Source organism: Salvelinus namaycush, chromosome 30 (genome assembly GCF_016432855.1).
Source record: "Salvelinus namaycush isolate Seneca chromosome 30, SaNama_1.0, whole genome shotgun sequence".
NCBI lineage: Eukaryota > Metazoa > Chordata > Actinopteri > Salmoniformes > Salmonidae > Salvelinus > Salvelinus namaycush.
The window spans coordinates 22,931,431-22,949,293 of NC_052336.1; the positions used below are offsets into that span (position 1 = coordinate 22,931,431).

At 43.6% G+C, this 17,863-nt stretch overlaps 1 protein-coding gene across 1 annotated transcript in view; it reads left to right on the top strand.

The window, feature by feature from the left end:
- The window catches only part of LOC120025062 (neural-cadherin-like), a 168,536-nt gene that overhangs the window by 126,476 nt on the left and 24,197 nt on the right, over window positions 1-17,863 (top strand). Inside the window, exons 17-21 of the mRNA XM_038969498.1 lie at window positions 1,455-1,738; window positions 2,693-4,307; window positions 4,868-4,961; window positions 6,014-6,198; window positions 12,412-12,638. Coding sequence (XP_038825426.1) covers window positions 1,455-1,738; window positions 2,693-4,307; window positions 4,868-4,961; window positions 6,014-6,198; window positions 12,412-12,638 — 2,405 coding nt within the window. The remainder of the gene's footprint in view (window positions 1-1,454; window positions 1,739-2,692; window positions 4,308-4,867; window positions 4,962-6,013; window positions 6,199-12,411; window positions 12,639-17,863) is intronic.

Consider the following 17,863-nt stretch of genomic DNA (forward strand, 5'->3'; position numbering starts at 1 on the left):
AGGTACTGCAGTGGATACAGAATATAAATCAGCTTTTCTTTTCATACAATCTGCATAAGTCTCCATATGGCTTCACCATAGCTCAGAAAGGACATCCTTAACATCCCAATAGGCTCATCAACTCCCAGGCCAGGGACTGCACACACACAGCACACAGCAACTCTCTCTCTCCAGCAGCAAGCCCTATAATAACTCTCCTCCTATGGGCACCATCCATACCACTCTCCCATCCATCTCATCCTATACTAACACACTGCCTGTTATTCACCTGACTCACCCTCATTCAGCCGGCTCTAGCTCACACGGCCCGCTACAATAAATCCATTGCGAAGCATATCATCCCCGTTGGTGCTGCGGCAGCTAGCTACCACGGTGAGGGCTCTTTATCAGTCCGCTACGGGAATAGGAGAGGAGGGGAGAAGGGGGGCGTAGCTTCATATTATCAGACATTTATCATGTCGGAGCGCGTAGGCCTGTGGAGCAGCAACCACCTCTCTGTGATGAATGGGCTCGGCCGCACCGCCAGCTCCATCTTTGCATTCTCAACACACAGCGCCCCGCGTGAGGGGACAGTCTCCGGGCCACTTTGGGTAATAAAGCACACACACGGGGCCAGCTATGCTGATGGGCCGACACCCCAAGCAGATTATCACCACCGAGGGAGCTAGGGAACTAGGAACACAGAGAAAGAGAGAGAACAGAGTGGGAGAGAGAGACAGAGAGGTCTTTTCCCTTTACTATGCTGATAAGAGTTCCTGGGAGTGGAATCAGATCGTTTCTTTTTGTTCTCCTCCTGTCAGCATAACAGCTTATAGCCAGGGAAAGTAGGAAGGTTTTTTAACATGTACAAGTGGGAATAGGATTTCTTGTGTTTGTTTTTTCATTTTGTTTGTTTACACTGCGTTGCTCGCTCTGTGCATGCATGGTCTCCACTGGGATTTGAACTCAGTAGTTTGAAGGGGGAAGGAAGCTCAAATGAAAACATATCTATTCACAAGTCCTTCTAATGTTTCATTAGCACTGACAACACAACAAAATACTCAGGATTAGGGATTACTGCTCTGCTCTGTTCTGGCGTCCTCACTTTCATGTTGCAAATAACCTATGAATATTTTTTCTTTGGAGATTCCTCCATTCTCCCTCTCTTGAGTTGTAATGTATTGAATCTGACCGAGACTCCATTGAGTCTCCTCTCAATTATTGGATTCTGTATATAACTCCTGATCAGCTAATAGACCTTATTACAATTGCTTTATGAAGCAAAAAAAAACGAAGAAACTTCCTGAAATGTCAAGCAGAACTATTACCTGGATTCAGTCAGAACTCATTTGAAAAAGAAAACTTTGATTCCTGAAAATGTTAGCTATATATATGTTAAATGATATGTATGTGATGGTCATGGTGTCCCATTCTGCTTACTACACATATCTTAGTTACCACATCGTTCTGTTTAGGCGCCAATGCTAAGCTACGCTACCAGATCACGTCTGGCAACACTGGCGGGGTTTTTGACGTGGAACCAGAGGTGGGCACCATCTTCATTGCCCAGCCTCTGGACTACGAGCAGAACAAGGGCTACAAGCTGCTGGTGCTGGCGTCGGACGGGAAGTGGGAGGACTATGCGGATGTGATGGTCAACGTGGTGAACAAGAACGACGAGGCGCCAGTGTTCACGGTCAACGAGTACTATGGTTCTGTGACTGAAGAGCTGGATGGATCGCCTGTGTTTGTGCTTCAGGTATGTGTGAAACACTCATTGAATCATACGGTAATCTTCATTTGTCACATTATTATGACAACAGATGCAAGTGATCTATTAAGTCATCACATGTATTAGCAGAAAATTAGGGAGAATAGTATGATATACAGTATCAGACATCTGAAATCTCGTGAGAGTATTTTGTCACCAACTCAACCGTGTTATACAACTCTGTCAACGTGAAAGACTGAGGATTTGACATTTTCTCTTTCTGTTATCATTTGAATGCTTTTCCCTCAGTATCTCAAGAGCTTAAAATTATAAGGCTCTATCTGCATTTTTGTCAAAACTGAGTTACTTGCATAGCGTTGCTTTGTAAAATATTCTGTACCCACTGCATACCCTAATTCAAGTTCAAAAGAATACAAGATAACAATCATTCCAACCAATTATCTCAGAATCATCTTTTTGCAGATGGAACCTTATAATTCCAAGGTCATACAATTCTGTCATTCAGAATGTGAGTCATTGTGCACCAGGAGGTTACAGACACTATATTTCCCAAGCCTTTATGTCCTCAGACTGAATTGCATGAGATGACATCATGCTGTTTCATACAGTTCTTCAGACGGGACATCTGGTACTAGCTTTAGACCATTAGCAGTTTCCCCCACCACTCATTGGTTTCATTTCACCTACAGTACCTGACGCTCTGCAGTTCTCATGATAGATTTAAATTCTCGTGGTAGATGTTGCTCTGCCTGGGGATTGATTGGGGCTGAGGTCAGGAGAGTGAAAGTTGTGCACGTAGTCGATAAACTAGAGTTGATCACTGAGCAGAGCAGGTAGGTGTGAAGTTAGCACTTCAACCAACCTGATGGATGACACCAAATCAGCAAGCTTCAATAATTAAACAGTGCTGAACTCCATAAAAAAAAGTTTGCAGGCTGCAGATTAAAAAGCTTCACAAGCACATTCCCTTTGATGTTGTAGGTAACTGCTACTGACCCAGATAAGGATGCTGACCAGGAGGCCCTGCGGTACTCCCTCCATGGCCAGGGAGCCGAGAGCGAGTTCATTATTGATGAGGTGACGGGGAAGATCTACGCTCAGAGGACTCTGAACCGGGAGGAGCGGGCCGTGTGGAGGTTTGTGGTCCTTGCCACAGATGAGGGCGGCGAGGGTCTGACCGGATTCACTGACATCATCATCAACGTGTGGGACATCAACGACAACGCGCCCATCTTCACCTGTGCCCCCGATTGTCATGGCAACGTGCCGGAGAACTCTGCCCCCGGCACCTCTGTCATGGAGATGACGGCCACCGACCTGGATGACTCGGCCGTGGGCCAGAACGCTGTGCTGTCCTACAGGATTGTGGGTAATACGGGTACAGGTGGCGGTGGCTCTGACATGTTCAGTATTAACCCGTCCACGGGCACCATCTCGGTGGCAATGAGTGGCCTGGACCGGGAGCAGGCAGAGACCTACCTGCTGATGGTGGAGGCCAGGGACGGGGGTGGCATGACGGGCACGGGTACCGCCACCATCAGGGTGACAGATGTGAATGACCACGCACCCAGGTTCACGGAGCGATCCTGCCTGGCCAGGGTTCCTGAGAGCAGTGAGCCCAACGCGGTGGTGCTGGAGTTGTCTGCTGAGGACTGGGACACAGGCGAGAACGCCCAGCTCACCTTTAGTGTGGTGGCAGGAGACCCAGAGCAGAAGTTTTCCATGGTGAGCCAACGGCAGGAGCAGCGTGGCACCCTGAGGCTGAAGAAGAGGCTGGACTATGAAAGGCCCAGTGAGCAGCGCTTCAACCTCACCCTGAAGGTCGAAGATCTGGACTTCTCCAGCTTTATTCACTGTGTCGTAGAGGTAGAGGACTGTAACGACCACGCACCCATCTTCATCGCGCTCTCCCAGCCGCCGGCGCCCCTGCCCGAGGACGTGCCCGTGGGCAGCAGCGTGGCCAGGCTGACGGCCAGCGACTCTGACTCAGGCCAAAACAAGGAGATCACCTACAAAATCCTCCAGGAGTCAGACCCTCTGGGCCAGTTCTCTGTAGACCAGTCTGGTCTAGTCACTGTGATCAGCGCTCTGGACAGAGAGACCGTAGCGCAACACAACCTGGTCATCCTGGCTTCTGACCACGGCTCTCCGGCCTTGACGGGCAGCGCCACCATTCAGCTGGCCCTGCTAGACGTCAACGACAACGGGCCGGAGTTTGAGGCAACGTATGCTCCAGTGGTGTGGGAGAACGTCTCTGGTCCCCAGCTAGTCAGACTCAACCAGACTTCCACACTGCTGCGGGCCATAGACCGAGACTCAGCAGAGAACGGATCTCCATTCTACTTCAGCCTTCCCTTAGAGCTACACCACAACAATGACTTCTACCTGCAGGATAACGGAAACGGCACGGCCACCATCACAGCCCTGAGGGCCTTCGACCGGGAGAGGCAGAAAGAGTTCCTCCTGCAGATCATCATGAGTGACAGCGGCCATCCGCCCAAGACGGTCACCAACACTCTGACCATCACCATAGGAGACGAGAACGACCATGCTCACCAGGCGGGAGAGAAGGAGATTTTTGTCAACAGTCACAGAGGTGAGATCACTGCCATCATCAATACACTATAACGTATGTATTCATGCATAGCACAACACAGAGAGAACAAATTCACAAAGCAATATATGAATGAGGAGCAAATCATTTGACCCTCACGTCTGACCTTTTCCAGGGCTTGAAGGTTTTGCTTCAACCGGGAGTTTATGAAAAGAAACCATGTCTCTTTTGTTGTTCTGGCGCCTTTGTACAGTAAGAGCCGCTGTAGGAGCGAGCAATTAGGTATAGCTGATTCTCTTTTCTCCTCTTCAGGGTTGACTATTCCTGGTTTATACCTCTCCTTTCACAAAATGAGTCAATGCATTATGTTCCCCATTGTTGAAGTGCAGTGGAGAGTTGCTGGTAATATGTGTTGACTAGTTTCTTTCAGACACATTTTTCTTGTTGCCTTGCAATGACCATGATGACGTTTCTCTAGCTAGCTGTTTTCAGAACACTTTAATATCCATGTGAACAGTGCTATTTTTGACTATGCCTCTTCATGACAAACACACACACAGAAATACACACCCTTGATAAAAATCAATGTTCTTTGCCGACAGGGAGGATGCCGACCACTGTCCTGGGGAAGGTCTACGCCCCGGATCCTGATGATTGGGACAACAAGACCTATGCCTTTGAGGGACATGTGCCCAAGTAAGACATCTCTAGCTCTCTTCATCTGTATTTCTCTCTCTTTCCCTCCCTCCGTCATCCTCTCTCAACGCGCCATAAACCTTGAGAGTGATGTCTCTCCCGACAGCCTCTCTGTCATTGATGTTGTGGACCTGCACCTGAGACGAAGGTGCGAGACGAGCAGAGCAGAGGAACCCTGAGCGACAGGGCGTTTTCTGAGACGTTTGCCTTGAGATCTCTGTGAAGGCTCAGCAGCTACAGCAGTGTTCAGAACATATCATACCATGTGACACCTTCCACGGCCTCACATCCAGAAGCATGACAACTACCACTGCTATAGCCCTGCACTCACATACAGAAACTCAGATTGACTGTAGCTTTTTCCTCCAGCGAATCTGTTCTTTCAACACACATAGCTACGGTATGTTGTTGAATCTATACAGAGTTAATATTTAATCTAGCATCTCTCATCTTCACTCGAGTAGAGAAACTTCTGCATTACTCAATAGGGAAAAGGTTGGAATCCAGTTGACTAATTTTGACACTTCATATTAAACACAGTTGGATTTGAAGTTGATAAACCAGCGCATCTCAACGTCTCCTTCACTATTTGATCTGCCTGGGATCTTGCTTTGATTCCCAGTGTAATCAAACTTGAATGAGCTCAATTACAAAGGAAGTATGAAGTTGTGGACCACAAGGAGTTGCTTCCTCTCATCTTTTTCTCTTATCTCTTTTATAATCTCCCCTTCCCTGCCCTTCTTTCTTCTATCCTCTCCTCCCTCCTCCCTCCCTCTCTATTCTCTCCTCCCCCATATTTTCTTATTTTCTCTTCTTATATCCTCTCTCTTTTATCTATTCCTTCTTTTATTCTGCTGTTTTGAATCATTGTGTCTTAATCTCCTCGCTCTGGTTCCCAAAGTCTCAGTCATTTCTTCTCATTTATGTCAACCTAGTTTTCATTCACAGTAGTGTACCACCAAATGTAACTACAGATGCACCACAGGCTGCTCATTTTACATGCAATATATGAAGCATTGATGTTGCTGATGTGGTTTTTGATGCCTCCTCAGTTACTTCATCCTGAACAAGCGGACGGGATTCCTGATCATTAAGGAGAACACTCCCCCGGGCAGCTACGAGTTTCAGGTGTGCGTGTCAGACGGCATTTGGCCAGACGCTGTTTGCGGGGTAACAGTGTATGTGAGGGAGCTGCGTGACGAGGCCATCTACAATTCTGGATCCCTGCGCCTGGCAGGTACAGTACACATGTCCTCTGAACCTTGACCTACTGTATGACCTGAGACACATCAGGGGTCGTAATGTTTTATATTGTTTCATGTTATCATATGAAGATGATTTCTTTTGTTTATAAGAATATGTATTTTCAAGATACAATGTATGGGTTAGTAACAGTGGAAATATGTAATTCTTGGAAGTATGTCGTTCTGAATTATAATTAGACAATGTTTTGCTTCCTCAGCACTTTCATTTTGGGTGTCAAGTATAGTCTGATGCACCGCTTGTGCGTGTGAAAATGAAATATACTTTGGAAGAGATGGTCTACGGCTGAGGGGATTTTATGATTTCTGAGATATTTAAATGAGAAGAGAGAGGGAGGAATAGCGGAGGGAGTCATGGCTCATATAAGCTGATAAAAGGGATTTGCTTCAAAAAACAGCAGCAGGCAATGTAGTCACACCAACCAGGAGCCTTTACATTACAGCTGGTGGTTATATACTGTGTCACATGATTTATTTCAAGGAAACTGGGTAAACAGGATGTTTTATAATATGTACTGTAAGTGATGAAAACGGAACCAAAATCATCCGGAATGAATGTTTGTTTGCTCTCTGCTTCAGCCCATTTGATCTACAGTAGAGCCGTCTGGTTTCGTAAACTTCTTAGCCCGGGTATTTCGAGTGCATCCTCTAAATGACAACAATATCCACTGCATTTAGAGAGCTGGAGAGTTTGTATTGATCGAAATGGCTCGTGCCATAAAATGTCTGTTGAAGGTGAGTGTTATTGGAAGCAATATGGCAACAACCGCTGTAGTGCTGAGAGCTGAACCAGACTCAGACGCTCAACCTAGAGCGCAATTACGCTAACCCTAATCAGTCCTGAGACCCCAGCAAAACTGTCTTTATCTGACCTATCCGCAAGCCCAGCCCATATATTTATCCTCACAATTAAGTGTTTTACCATTTTCTTTTTTAGGGAAACCAGGGCCACATGTAGAATAATTTGACATGAACAGTTGCGATTGACAGATGTCAATATAAAAAATAACGTCTGCCAAATCAAAAAATGGATAAAAATGAATTTATATGAATATTGTAAGTACATAAATTGTTTCCTCAGTGGGAAATGATTATCCATCTAGTCAGTTTCAACTGTGTGGCGTTTGGGATTATGACAGCATCTATGTGAGCTTATTACAGTATTATAAACAAACAAAAATTATTCCCTAGAAGAACCCCTTACCTTCTAATGACTCTTGAGAAGCTTGTGAGCATCATAGAGCAATGTGTGTGTTCGTGAGAGTCTCCGATTGTCATAGATAGCTTTTAGTAGTTTGTTGCTTAAACCATTCCGACTCTACAGACGTTTTTATAACAAGATCCGGGCCTCTTCGGGATCCACCCTTGTCTCAAATACCGATCTAGCTCAGCCCCCATTAATCACACAGACTTGGTTGGTATCTACGAACGTAGAAGAAGTAGGCGATTCCAATGGTACAACCCTGATGTCTGTAGCTGAGACACACAATGTTTAAACCGTGTTAGAAGTCTAAAACGTGCTGCGTTACAGTGGGACTCATTGGGTTAAATATACATTTTTAGACACAACTCAGAAAATGTTAAATGTCAACACCAAGACTGCCCCCAATCCAAATGCATTTGTAAACAGCAATTACCTGAAGATAATTGGGATTGTGGAAGCCATTTTCAGGTTATTTCACAAATAAAGCACTCTGTAAACATTCTCATGGATTCCAAGTCTGAAGGATTATGAAAAATTCAATTTATAGTATTACTGACATAGCTTCCTTGACATTTTCAATCCCATTTCAAGAACAAATGTGGAAGGCAATAAGGACATGTACTGTTAAATCTTCTTCTGGGAGATTAAGGCTCTTTGTGGAAAACTTGCAGGAGAATATGATTGAAAGGTGAAATGTGTGATAAATAGTGAATCCTTGAGATGCCCACACCAGTTCACATAAGCATATATGACATCTTCAAAGAAACACACACACACACACACAAACACACACACACACACACACACACACACACACACACACACACACACACACACACACACACACACACACACACAGCTTTATTTTTGTGAAATTTCAGGACTTTTTGGGGAGTAAAAATGTTTGACCATTACAAATCCTATTTTCCCTAACCCCTAACCCTTAACCTAACCCTAACCTTAACTCCAAAACCCTCAATCTAACCCTTAAACTGAAAATAGCAAATTCAGGACATGAAGAAATCTTTTTTTTTTATTGTTTTCCTACCTTATCAGGACATTCGGGTGAATTATTAGGACATTAGGGTGAATTATTAGGACATTAGGGTGAATTATTAGGACATTAGGGTGAATTATTAGGACATTAGGGTGAATTATTAGGACATTAGGGTGAATTATTAGGACATTAGGGTGAATTATTAGGACATTAGGGTCGTGGTAAAGGAAGGAAAAAGGTATAAAAACAAGTACACACACACACTCACTCTCTTTCGCTCTCTCGCTCAAACGCACAGCCCTCTGGGTAATGTCTAGTATGTTGGATAAAGAACTTTGAAACAGCTTGAGTGTGTCCTTTTCTGGCTGTGAGATTAGTTAGAAAAAGTTTCATGTTTAATCCTTCATTCCATTCTCCCCCTTCCCTCCCTTCTGTCTAACTCTGGGGCCCACCTCACCTGTTTGCATCTCTCCTGCTTCCTGCTTCATGCGATCAATACAAATAGAAATTGGAAAAAATATCTTCAGTTCACCTCTGGGATTAACACCAATACTAACCTCTGAGTCTGTCTCAAGGTCCTATTGACCCAGTCAACTGAGACCCTCTACTCTGTCACCATCAGTGTGTCTGTCTGCTGACCTGACATGACAGGGGCATGCTAGTCTCTTTTAATGGAGGTAGTTTGTATTTACTGTGCCTTACGTATTTATTTGGACAGTGAAGCTAAAACGTTTAATTTGGCTCTATACTCCACGATTTTGGATTTGAGATCAAATGTTTTATATGAGGCAACAGTAACAGTGTCACCTTTTATTTGAGGGTATTTTCATACATATCTGTTGCACCATTTAGAAATCAATGCACTTTATGTATCTAGTCCCCCCATTTGAAGGTGTAATAATTATTTTGACAAATTCACTTATATGGTTTTCAGTTTAGTCAAAAGTTTAGTCTTTTGGTCCCATATTCCCAGCACACAATGACTACATCAAGCGTGTGACTCTACAAAGTTATTGGATGCGTTTGCAGTTTGTTTTGGTTGTGTTTTGGGATGTTGTGCCCAATAGAAACGAATGGTTAATAATGTATTGTGTCATTTTGGAGTCAATTAGACTAGAATATGTTTCTGAACACTTTTACATTAATGTGGATGCTACCATGATTATGGAACATAATCAATTAATCATGAAAGTTACAGATTAAAGTGACTCCAAAATGACACTACATTATTTACAATTCATTTCTATTGGCCACAGCGTAATCCGAAACACAACCACAGCAAATTGCAAATGCATCCAACAAGTTTGTAGTCACAAGCTTGATGTAGTCATTGCATGCTGGGAATATGGGACCAAATACTAAACTTTTGAATTAATGTTATATACTGTAAGTGAATTTGTCCAAATACTTATGACACCTTCAAATGTGGGAACTAGATACATAAAGTGCTTTCATTTGAAGAGTTGAATTCCAAAATACTATTCATTTTAAGAAACGTTGGTGAATTAGATTTTATTGTTTAATCGGCGTCCCGTTAGCGGGACACCTGTCGACAACATCCGGTGAAATTGGAGGGCGCGCAATTAAAATAAATAATCGTAATATTAAACATTTATGATATAAGATTAAGTATCTTATATAATTTAAAAGCGTACATTCTTGTTAATCTAACTGCGTTGTCCGGTTTACAATAGGCTTTACAGCGAAAGCATACCATGCGATTGTTTGAGGACGGCGCCCCACATCAACATATTTTTCAACCAGCACAGGCTTCATAAAATCACAAATAGCGATTAATCAAATTAATCACTTACTTTTGAAAATCTTCCTCTGTTTGCAATCCCATGGGTCCCAGCTACAACATGAATGGTCGTTTTGTTAGATAAAATCCTTCTTTATTTCCCAAAAAGTCTGTTTAGTTGGCGCCATCAATTTCAGTAATCCACTCGTTCAAAATGTAGACAAAGGAATCCAAAAACCTACCGCTAAACTTTGTTCAAACAAGTCAAACTACATTTCTATTTAATCCTCAGGTACCCTAAAATGTAAATAAACTATAATATTTCATACGGAAAGAAGTATGTTCAATAGAAAAGTAAAATTAGCAGGCGCGCGAACAAACTGATTTTCCACTGAGACTCTTTGTACCAAAACTCCAAACTCTTCTTTGTTTTGGAAGAAACAAGCCTAAAACCTTGAACAAAGACTGTTGACATCTAGTGGAAGCCATAGGAATTGCAATCTGGGAGCTAGAATTGCATAGGACCCATAGCTTTCCATTATAAGAGCCTGGGACCTAAAAAATAAAATAAAGAATCAGGTTGGTTTTTCTTTGGATTTTTGCATACCATATCAATTATGTGATAGTCTCATACATTATTTTAACATTTCTACAAACGTCAAAGTGTTTTCTATCCAATGCTACCAATTAAATGCATATCCTGGCTTATGGGCCTGAGTAACAGGCAGTTTACTTTGGGCACATCAGTCAGGAGGAAATTCAGGAAAACAGACCCTAGCCCTAAGAATTTTTAAATGATTGAACATCTGTAGATGGACTATAGGCGATTTATTGTTGAAAGTCAGCAGACATGCAGTTGGCATGTTACTGATAGTCTATAGATAGTCCATCGGTAGATGCTCTACAAGTGTTACCATACCCTTAAATATAGAACTTGTTATCTAATATCCAATAGCTTCAGTGTCCAAATAAATACTTAGGGAGGTGTATGCACGTGTCTTTGTTTTGTGTGCGTGTGCGCGTGTGTGTGGTTTCTTGTGTATCCCCCTAATGCCCGTGGGAAGGAGAGTCAATGTGATCATTGCATTGGATCAAAGCCAGGTGTAAATCTGTCCCTCCATGTTAAAGACAGTCCCTGCCTGTCTCCCACAGCACTGGTAATGAGACCAGACAGATGGCGGCATCCCCTCACTGAGCTCCATTTCCATTCTCTTAATGTCAATCTAGGATTCCTCCCTCTGTCTGCACCCATGGCCTTAATCACACTGAGCAACACTGACACTCCTCGGGACCTAATGATCCCAGATTGACACAGCTCAGGTGTTCCCAGCATGACACTTAAAGCCTGCCGTCAGCGCGGGGATTAAGAGTGGGAGAGATGAGAGCACACAGACACACTACACATTGTCAGAAAGTTACATACGCACTCACATATTCAGTCAGACAGTTACACACACTAAACTTTGTAGAAACAACCAAATTCAAAAACATGCATTTATTAAACGTTTCATTCATCAGATATGACTATTGGAGCCTTCTCCCCTATAACTATTTATAACTATGTCACTGATATCATTAAAACTGGATGAAATCTCTTTCCCTTTCCTTCCCACCTGTCTCCTGTGTGCTGAAGAGTTTTGATTGGAGCAGTAGGGGGACCCTGTCTGTGTCAAACAGGGCCCAGGGAACTGAGGGGAGTGGGGGTGGGCAGAGGCAAAGCCCTCGCCCCTAATCCCATGCTAGAAGGTGTCTGCTCAATTAGAGGCATCCTTGACTCAGGGGAGAGACGGCCTCGGCTCAGGAGCTCTCTCACCTTGGCACCCTCTCCTTGGCAACGCTGCCATGCTCCAAATTGAGGTTGAAGGCTGTTCCGTCCTCGTCCCCCCCCCCCCCCCCCCCAATATCCCCGACATGGCCAGAGTGGTCTTTCTGTGTGAGCGTTGGCTGTGACTGTGACAATGTGTAGCAGGGCTGGGTGGTGTCTGTCTTGCTGGGCCAGGGCCAGTGGCAGGGCCAGTGGCTCTCGGGCGGGAAGAGGGGAGGGGATTGACAGTGCCTGCCTAGTCAGGTCTGGGAACACATTCTGTTTATTGCCTGTATGTTTCTCCTGCTCATTGAAGAGATTTGGGGGATGCATCGATTTAGCCTCGGAAAATGAGAGGGACGAGTCCTCTGGCATATGTTGGCTTCTATTCTGATCTTGTATAACTTTGCTGTTTGTGTGTTTATGTGTGTGTGTGTTGCAGACGTCACAGCGAAGGAGTTTATTGAGCAGCGTGGTAGCTTGAGGAGTCGCTATGAACTGCTGGTGGACTTCCTGTCAGAGATGTTGGCGGTGGGCGTTGATGACATCAACGTCTTCAGCCTGATGGACGTCAGGGAGAGGACACTGGACGTGCGCTTCGCAGTGCACAGCAGTCCTTTCCTCAGAGCAGAGAAACTACAGGGATACCTCGCTGCTCACAAACAAAAGGTACTGTATAATGATGACCCTAGAAGTTATCCTGTTGGATACACTGTGATTTTCTGTGAGTAAAAAAATGACAATAAAAAAACGATGGTGTGATGATTTTAATGAGCCTCACTCAATGTTAAGCATTAGAAGATGCAACCCTAACTTGACCCCACTAAAAATACACACAGGATTACTGGACAGAAGACATTTACATGTATGGTCCAATTATGGAAAATACAGTCACTCAGGATTGTTGCTAGCCTATTTTGAAGAGAGGGGGATTTCAATCGAAAAAATATGCAATATGTATTTGTGTAGCCTTCTGTTTTCCACATAATGAAAAATATAACCCTCTAGTTTTTTTGAGCTGGTTTATGTGGATGTTACTAATGGATTATGTAACATTGCAATGTCAATTACAGTATAATATATCTGAAGCTGCTATTATGGTGTTGTCACTTTGAATACATTAGTTATTGCAGTATTGGACTGTATTCACCAGACCAGCTATAGATTATTGTGAGCTGTGGAGCCTTACAGTGTAGTTGTTACACAGGGACAATCTTTAAAGTTAAACCAGACCATTAAATCGCCTAGTGGTTAACCGTGTTGGGCCAATAACCAAAAGGTCGCTGGTTTGAATCCCTGAGCCGACTAGGTGAAAAGTCTTGAGCAAGGCACAAAACCCTACTGTAATTGCTCTTTTAAGTCGCTCTGGATAAGAGAGTCTGTAAAATTACTAAATGTACAATTTCAAAATTGTAATCATGACCAACACTTAGTTTCTGCTTCCTCCTGTTCTGACATCTCTTCATTGAGGCGCACATTCACTTCCTCTTTCATGCAGTTGAAAGCTAGAGAGAAATAGTGTAGGGAGAAATAGGGACAGAAAGAGAGCGAGAGAGGGGGATATACAGAGTTAGAGAAGGAGAGGGAAATTAGTGAAAGAGAGAGAGAAAGAAAGACAGAAATAAAGAGAAAGGGAGAGAGAGAAGGAAAGGAAAGGAAAGGAGAGGTAGGGGATGCTTCAGGTGTGGTTTGTGGTTGGTCTGTGCTCTTTCATCTGGATTTCGTGTGTGCCCCTCTGAAAAGACATCGATCACAATGAGATGTGAAGCGTGGCGAGTGAAGATGAGCGCGGAGAGGGAAATAGGGAGGGGGGATGGCTGCGGTTATTAAAGTTTGCAATTCTACAGTAATGCTCGGAAATATGAGAGACAAAATGGTATTTTCTCTCTCTCTCTCTCTGTTGCTTTCACGGCAATAGAGATTTCCCTTGCTGGTAGAGCATTTCAATTCTTAGTGCACCCCTGACAGTTTTAGAACATATTGGTTTGCTGTGGTTAAATTCATTGATATGTAAGACCAAGTTCTATGTTCCTCTTGTAGAAGTAATAAAGTGTCTAGAGAGAAGGGATATTCTAGTTGATTTTGGAAAGTGAAAGGGGACCCTTTTGTGTTATAGATCTCTGCTTCCAGGCCTTTTGTTGTGAGACTTCATTTCTGGATTCTGTAATGTAAAATGGGTTGTCTGGGTACATGGCCAATCCAAAAATAATTATAAGTAAGTTGTCGAAATATCCAAACATAGCCCTACATACTCTTTGTCAGCGTCTTGCCGGTAGATGATATTGTGAAGGAAAATGCCTCCCCTAAGTCCCATAATAAAAACTGTGTTTTGAAGTACACTACATGACCAAAATCATGGGCATTAATATGGAGTTGGTCCCCCCTTTGCTGCTGTAACAGCCTCCACTCTTCTGGGAAGGCTTTCCACTAGATGTTGGAACATTGCTGCGGGGGCTTCCATTCGGCCACAAAAGCGTTAGTGAGGTCGGTCAGGCACTGATGTTGGGCGATTAGACCTGGCTTACAGTCGGCATTCCAATTCATCCCAAAGGTTTTCGATGGGGTTGAGGTCAGGACTCTGTGCAGGCCAGTGAAGTTCTTCCACACCAATCTAATGGGCCTTGCCCGAACCATAAAAAACAGCCCCAGACCATTATTCCTCCTTCACCAAATTTTACAGTTTTACAGATTCATCACTCCAGAGAACACGTTTACACTGCTCCAGAGTCCAATGGTGGTGAGCTTTACACCACTCCAGCCGACGCTTGGCATTACGCATGGTGATCTTAGGCTTGTGTGTGGCTGCTCGGCCATGGAAACCCCTTTCATGAAGTTACAGACGAACAGTTCTTGTGCTGACTTTGCTTCCAGAGGCAGTTTGGAACATGGTGTTGCAACCAAGGACAGACGATTTTTACAAAAAGAATTGTCTATGGAGATTGGCTGTGTGCTCGGTTTTATATACCTGTCAGCAATGGGTGTGGCTGAAATAGCCGAATCTCAAAATTTGAAGGGATGGCCACATACGTTTGTATATACAGTGGCTTGTGAAAGTTTTCACCCCCTTTGCATTTTTCCAATTTTTTTGCCTTACAACCTGGAACTAAAATTTAATTTTTGGGGGGTTTGTATTATTTTATGAACACAACATGCCTATCACTTTGAAGATGCAAAATATTTTTTATTGTGAAACAAACAAGAAATAAGACAAAAAAACTGAAAACTGAGCGTGCATAACTATTCACCCCCACAAAGTCAATACTTTGTAGAGCCAACTTTTGCAGCAATTACAGTTGCAAGTCTGTTGGAGTATGTCTATATAAGCTTGGCACATATAGCCACTGGGATTTTTGCCCATTCAAGGCAAAACTGCTTCAGCTCCTTCAAGTTGGATGGGTTCGTCTGGTGTACAGCTATCTTTAAGTCATACCACAGATTCTCAATTGGATTGAGGTCTGTGCTTTGACTAGGCCATTCCAAGACATTTAAATGTTTCCCCTTAAACCACTCGAGTGTTGCTTTAGCAGTATGCTTAGGGTTATTGTCCTGCTGGAAGGTGAACCTCCGTCCCAGTCTCAAATCTCTGGAAGACTGAAACAGGTTTCCCTCAAGAATCTCCCTGTATTTAGCGCCATCCATCATTCCTTCAATTCTGACCAGTTTCCCAGTCCCTGCCGGGTGGGGATGATGGTCTCAGGGTGATGAGAGGTGTTGGGTTTGCGCTAGACATAGCATTTTCCTTGATGGCCAAAAAGCTAAATTTTTGTCTCATCTCACCAGAGTACCTTCTTTCATATGTTTGGGGAGTCTCCCACATGCCTTTTGGTGAACACCAAATGTGTTTGCTTATTTTTTTCTTTAATGCCCTCCTTGCCTGGTCCGTGAGTTTTGGTGGGTGGCCCTCTCTTGGCAGGTTTGTTGTGGTGCCATATTCTTTCAGATTTTTAATAATGTATTTAATGGTGTTCCGTGGAATGTTCAAAGTTTCAGATATTATAACCCAACCCTGATCTGTACTTCTCGACAACTTTGTCCCTGACCTGTTTGGAGAGCTCCTTGGTCTTCATGGTGCTGCTTGCTTAGTGGTGTTGCAGACTCTGGGGCCTTTCAGAACAGGTGTATATATACTGAGATCATGTGACACTTTGATTGCACACAGGTGTACTTTATTTAACTAATTATGTGACTACTGAAGGTAGTTAGGGGCTTATTTAGGGGCTTCATAGCAAAGGGGGTGAATACATATGCACACACCACTTTTCCGTCTTTTTTTAATTACATTTTTTGAAACAAGTTATTTTTTTCATTTCACTTCACCAATTTGGACTATTTTGTGTATGTCCATTGCATGAAATCTGAATAAAAATCCATGTTAAACTACAGGTTGTAATGCAACAAAATAGGAAAAACACCAAGGGGGATGAATACTTTTGCAAGGCACGTTATAGTGTATATTGTATCTCTGTTGGTGATCGGCTGGGGGTCTGTGGATTGTGAATAGGGCATGTGATATTGGTAGAGTTGTGAGTGTAGTGGTGGAATAGACATGGGGAGAGGGAGCCCCTTTGTTACTTTTAAACAGTGTTTTATTTACTGCCCCTGATCTCTGACAGCCCATCCCTACCCTATTTCCCCATGTATGCCCTTCTCCCTTCTCTTTCTGCTCTCTCCCAGTGTGTGTGTGTCTCTGGCTTTGAACACTCAAGATCCACCTGCAGCCTGCTGGGATTGAGGAAGTGGAAATCTCAGTGTGCTCCTCCCCCAAAGGTTCTCCTCTCTTCTCCTCTCTTCTCCCTGTTTACCCCTCTGTTCTCCTCCTCATATCCCCCTTATTACCCTGCTGCCCCCCCCCCCCCCCCCTCATCTCCCCCTCAACCCCTCCCATACACATACCCTGTGATGTGGCAAAGGCAGAGACACACTGACAGAAACAGACAATGCCTAAAAAACATGAGGTGAGACACACCCAGGGACAGAGTGAAGCAGGAAAAAACGTTTCTGGTAACATTTTCTATGAAGTCCATATGCATAATGCATTATACAGCATTATACATGTTCTCATAATGCATTATACAGCATTATACATGTTCTCATAATGCACTCTGGTAGAGTAATAATGCAGTATAAACCAGTGGCGGTCAGTGCTGTTTAAGATTAGGGAGGACAATTTGGGGGGGATTATGAACATGTCCTTATTTCTATTACAGCATGTTGGATGACTGTCATTCAAATTCCATTCACCCAGTTCAATGTAACTGCAATAGGTTTAGGCTACTGCATGATACTCTAATTGTCCCTATACCCATCATGAGGTTGCTACAACCTAGCCTATGAATGACAGTTTACAGCGTAGGTGCACGCACACAGGTCGAGAGACAAATGCGAGGTGACAGACAGTGACATTCAGTAGCACCTTTCACACTCTTGCCTGGATGTAGATGATATAGGGTGTAATCATTTGTCGAACAGTTGCAAACAGGAGTTTATATTGGACAAATTCAGGTATGTTCATCCCCGTTTTGTTCCATTTGCTTCCGTGTAAAAAACGTTTTCAGCATAATCAGCGGAATGAATACACCCCTGATCTCGCGTAAACACAGTTCACTTTCATAGCAGCCACGTTGTATTCCTTCTCGCATTGATGTGGTCTACCTCCTCTCACCTCTTCCCTTCGCTTGTGGACTTCAAGGCACAACACATCAGCTGTACGTGACCAGGCAAAATAACCTTTCCAAACCAAACCGCTACACACAGCCTACATCGTTGTCACCATATTAGCTAAAGTAACATCATAGTCAGCATAGCTAATAGAACTAACGCGTTAGTAAACCCTCTACAATCATGCAGAAACGTTACACCGGCGGGCCCTGGTTAGCAATAAATGAGTAATATTA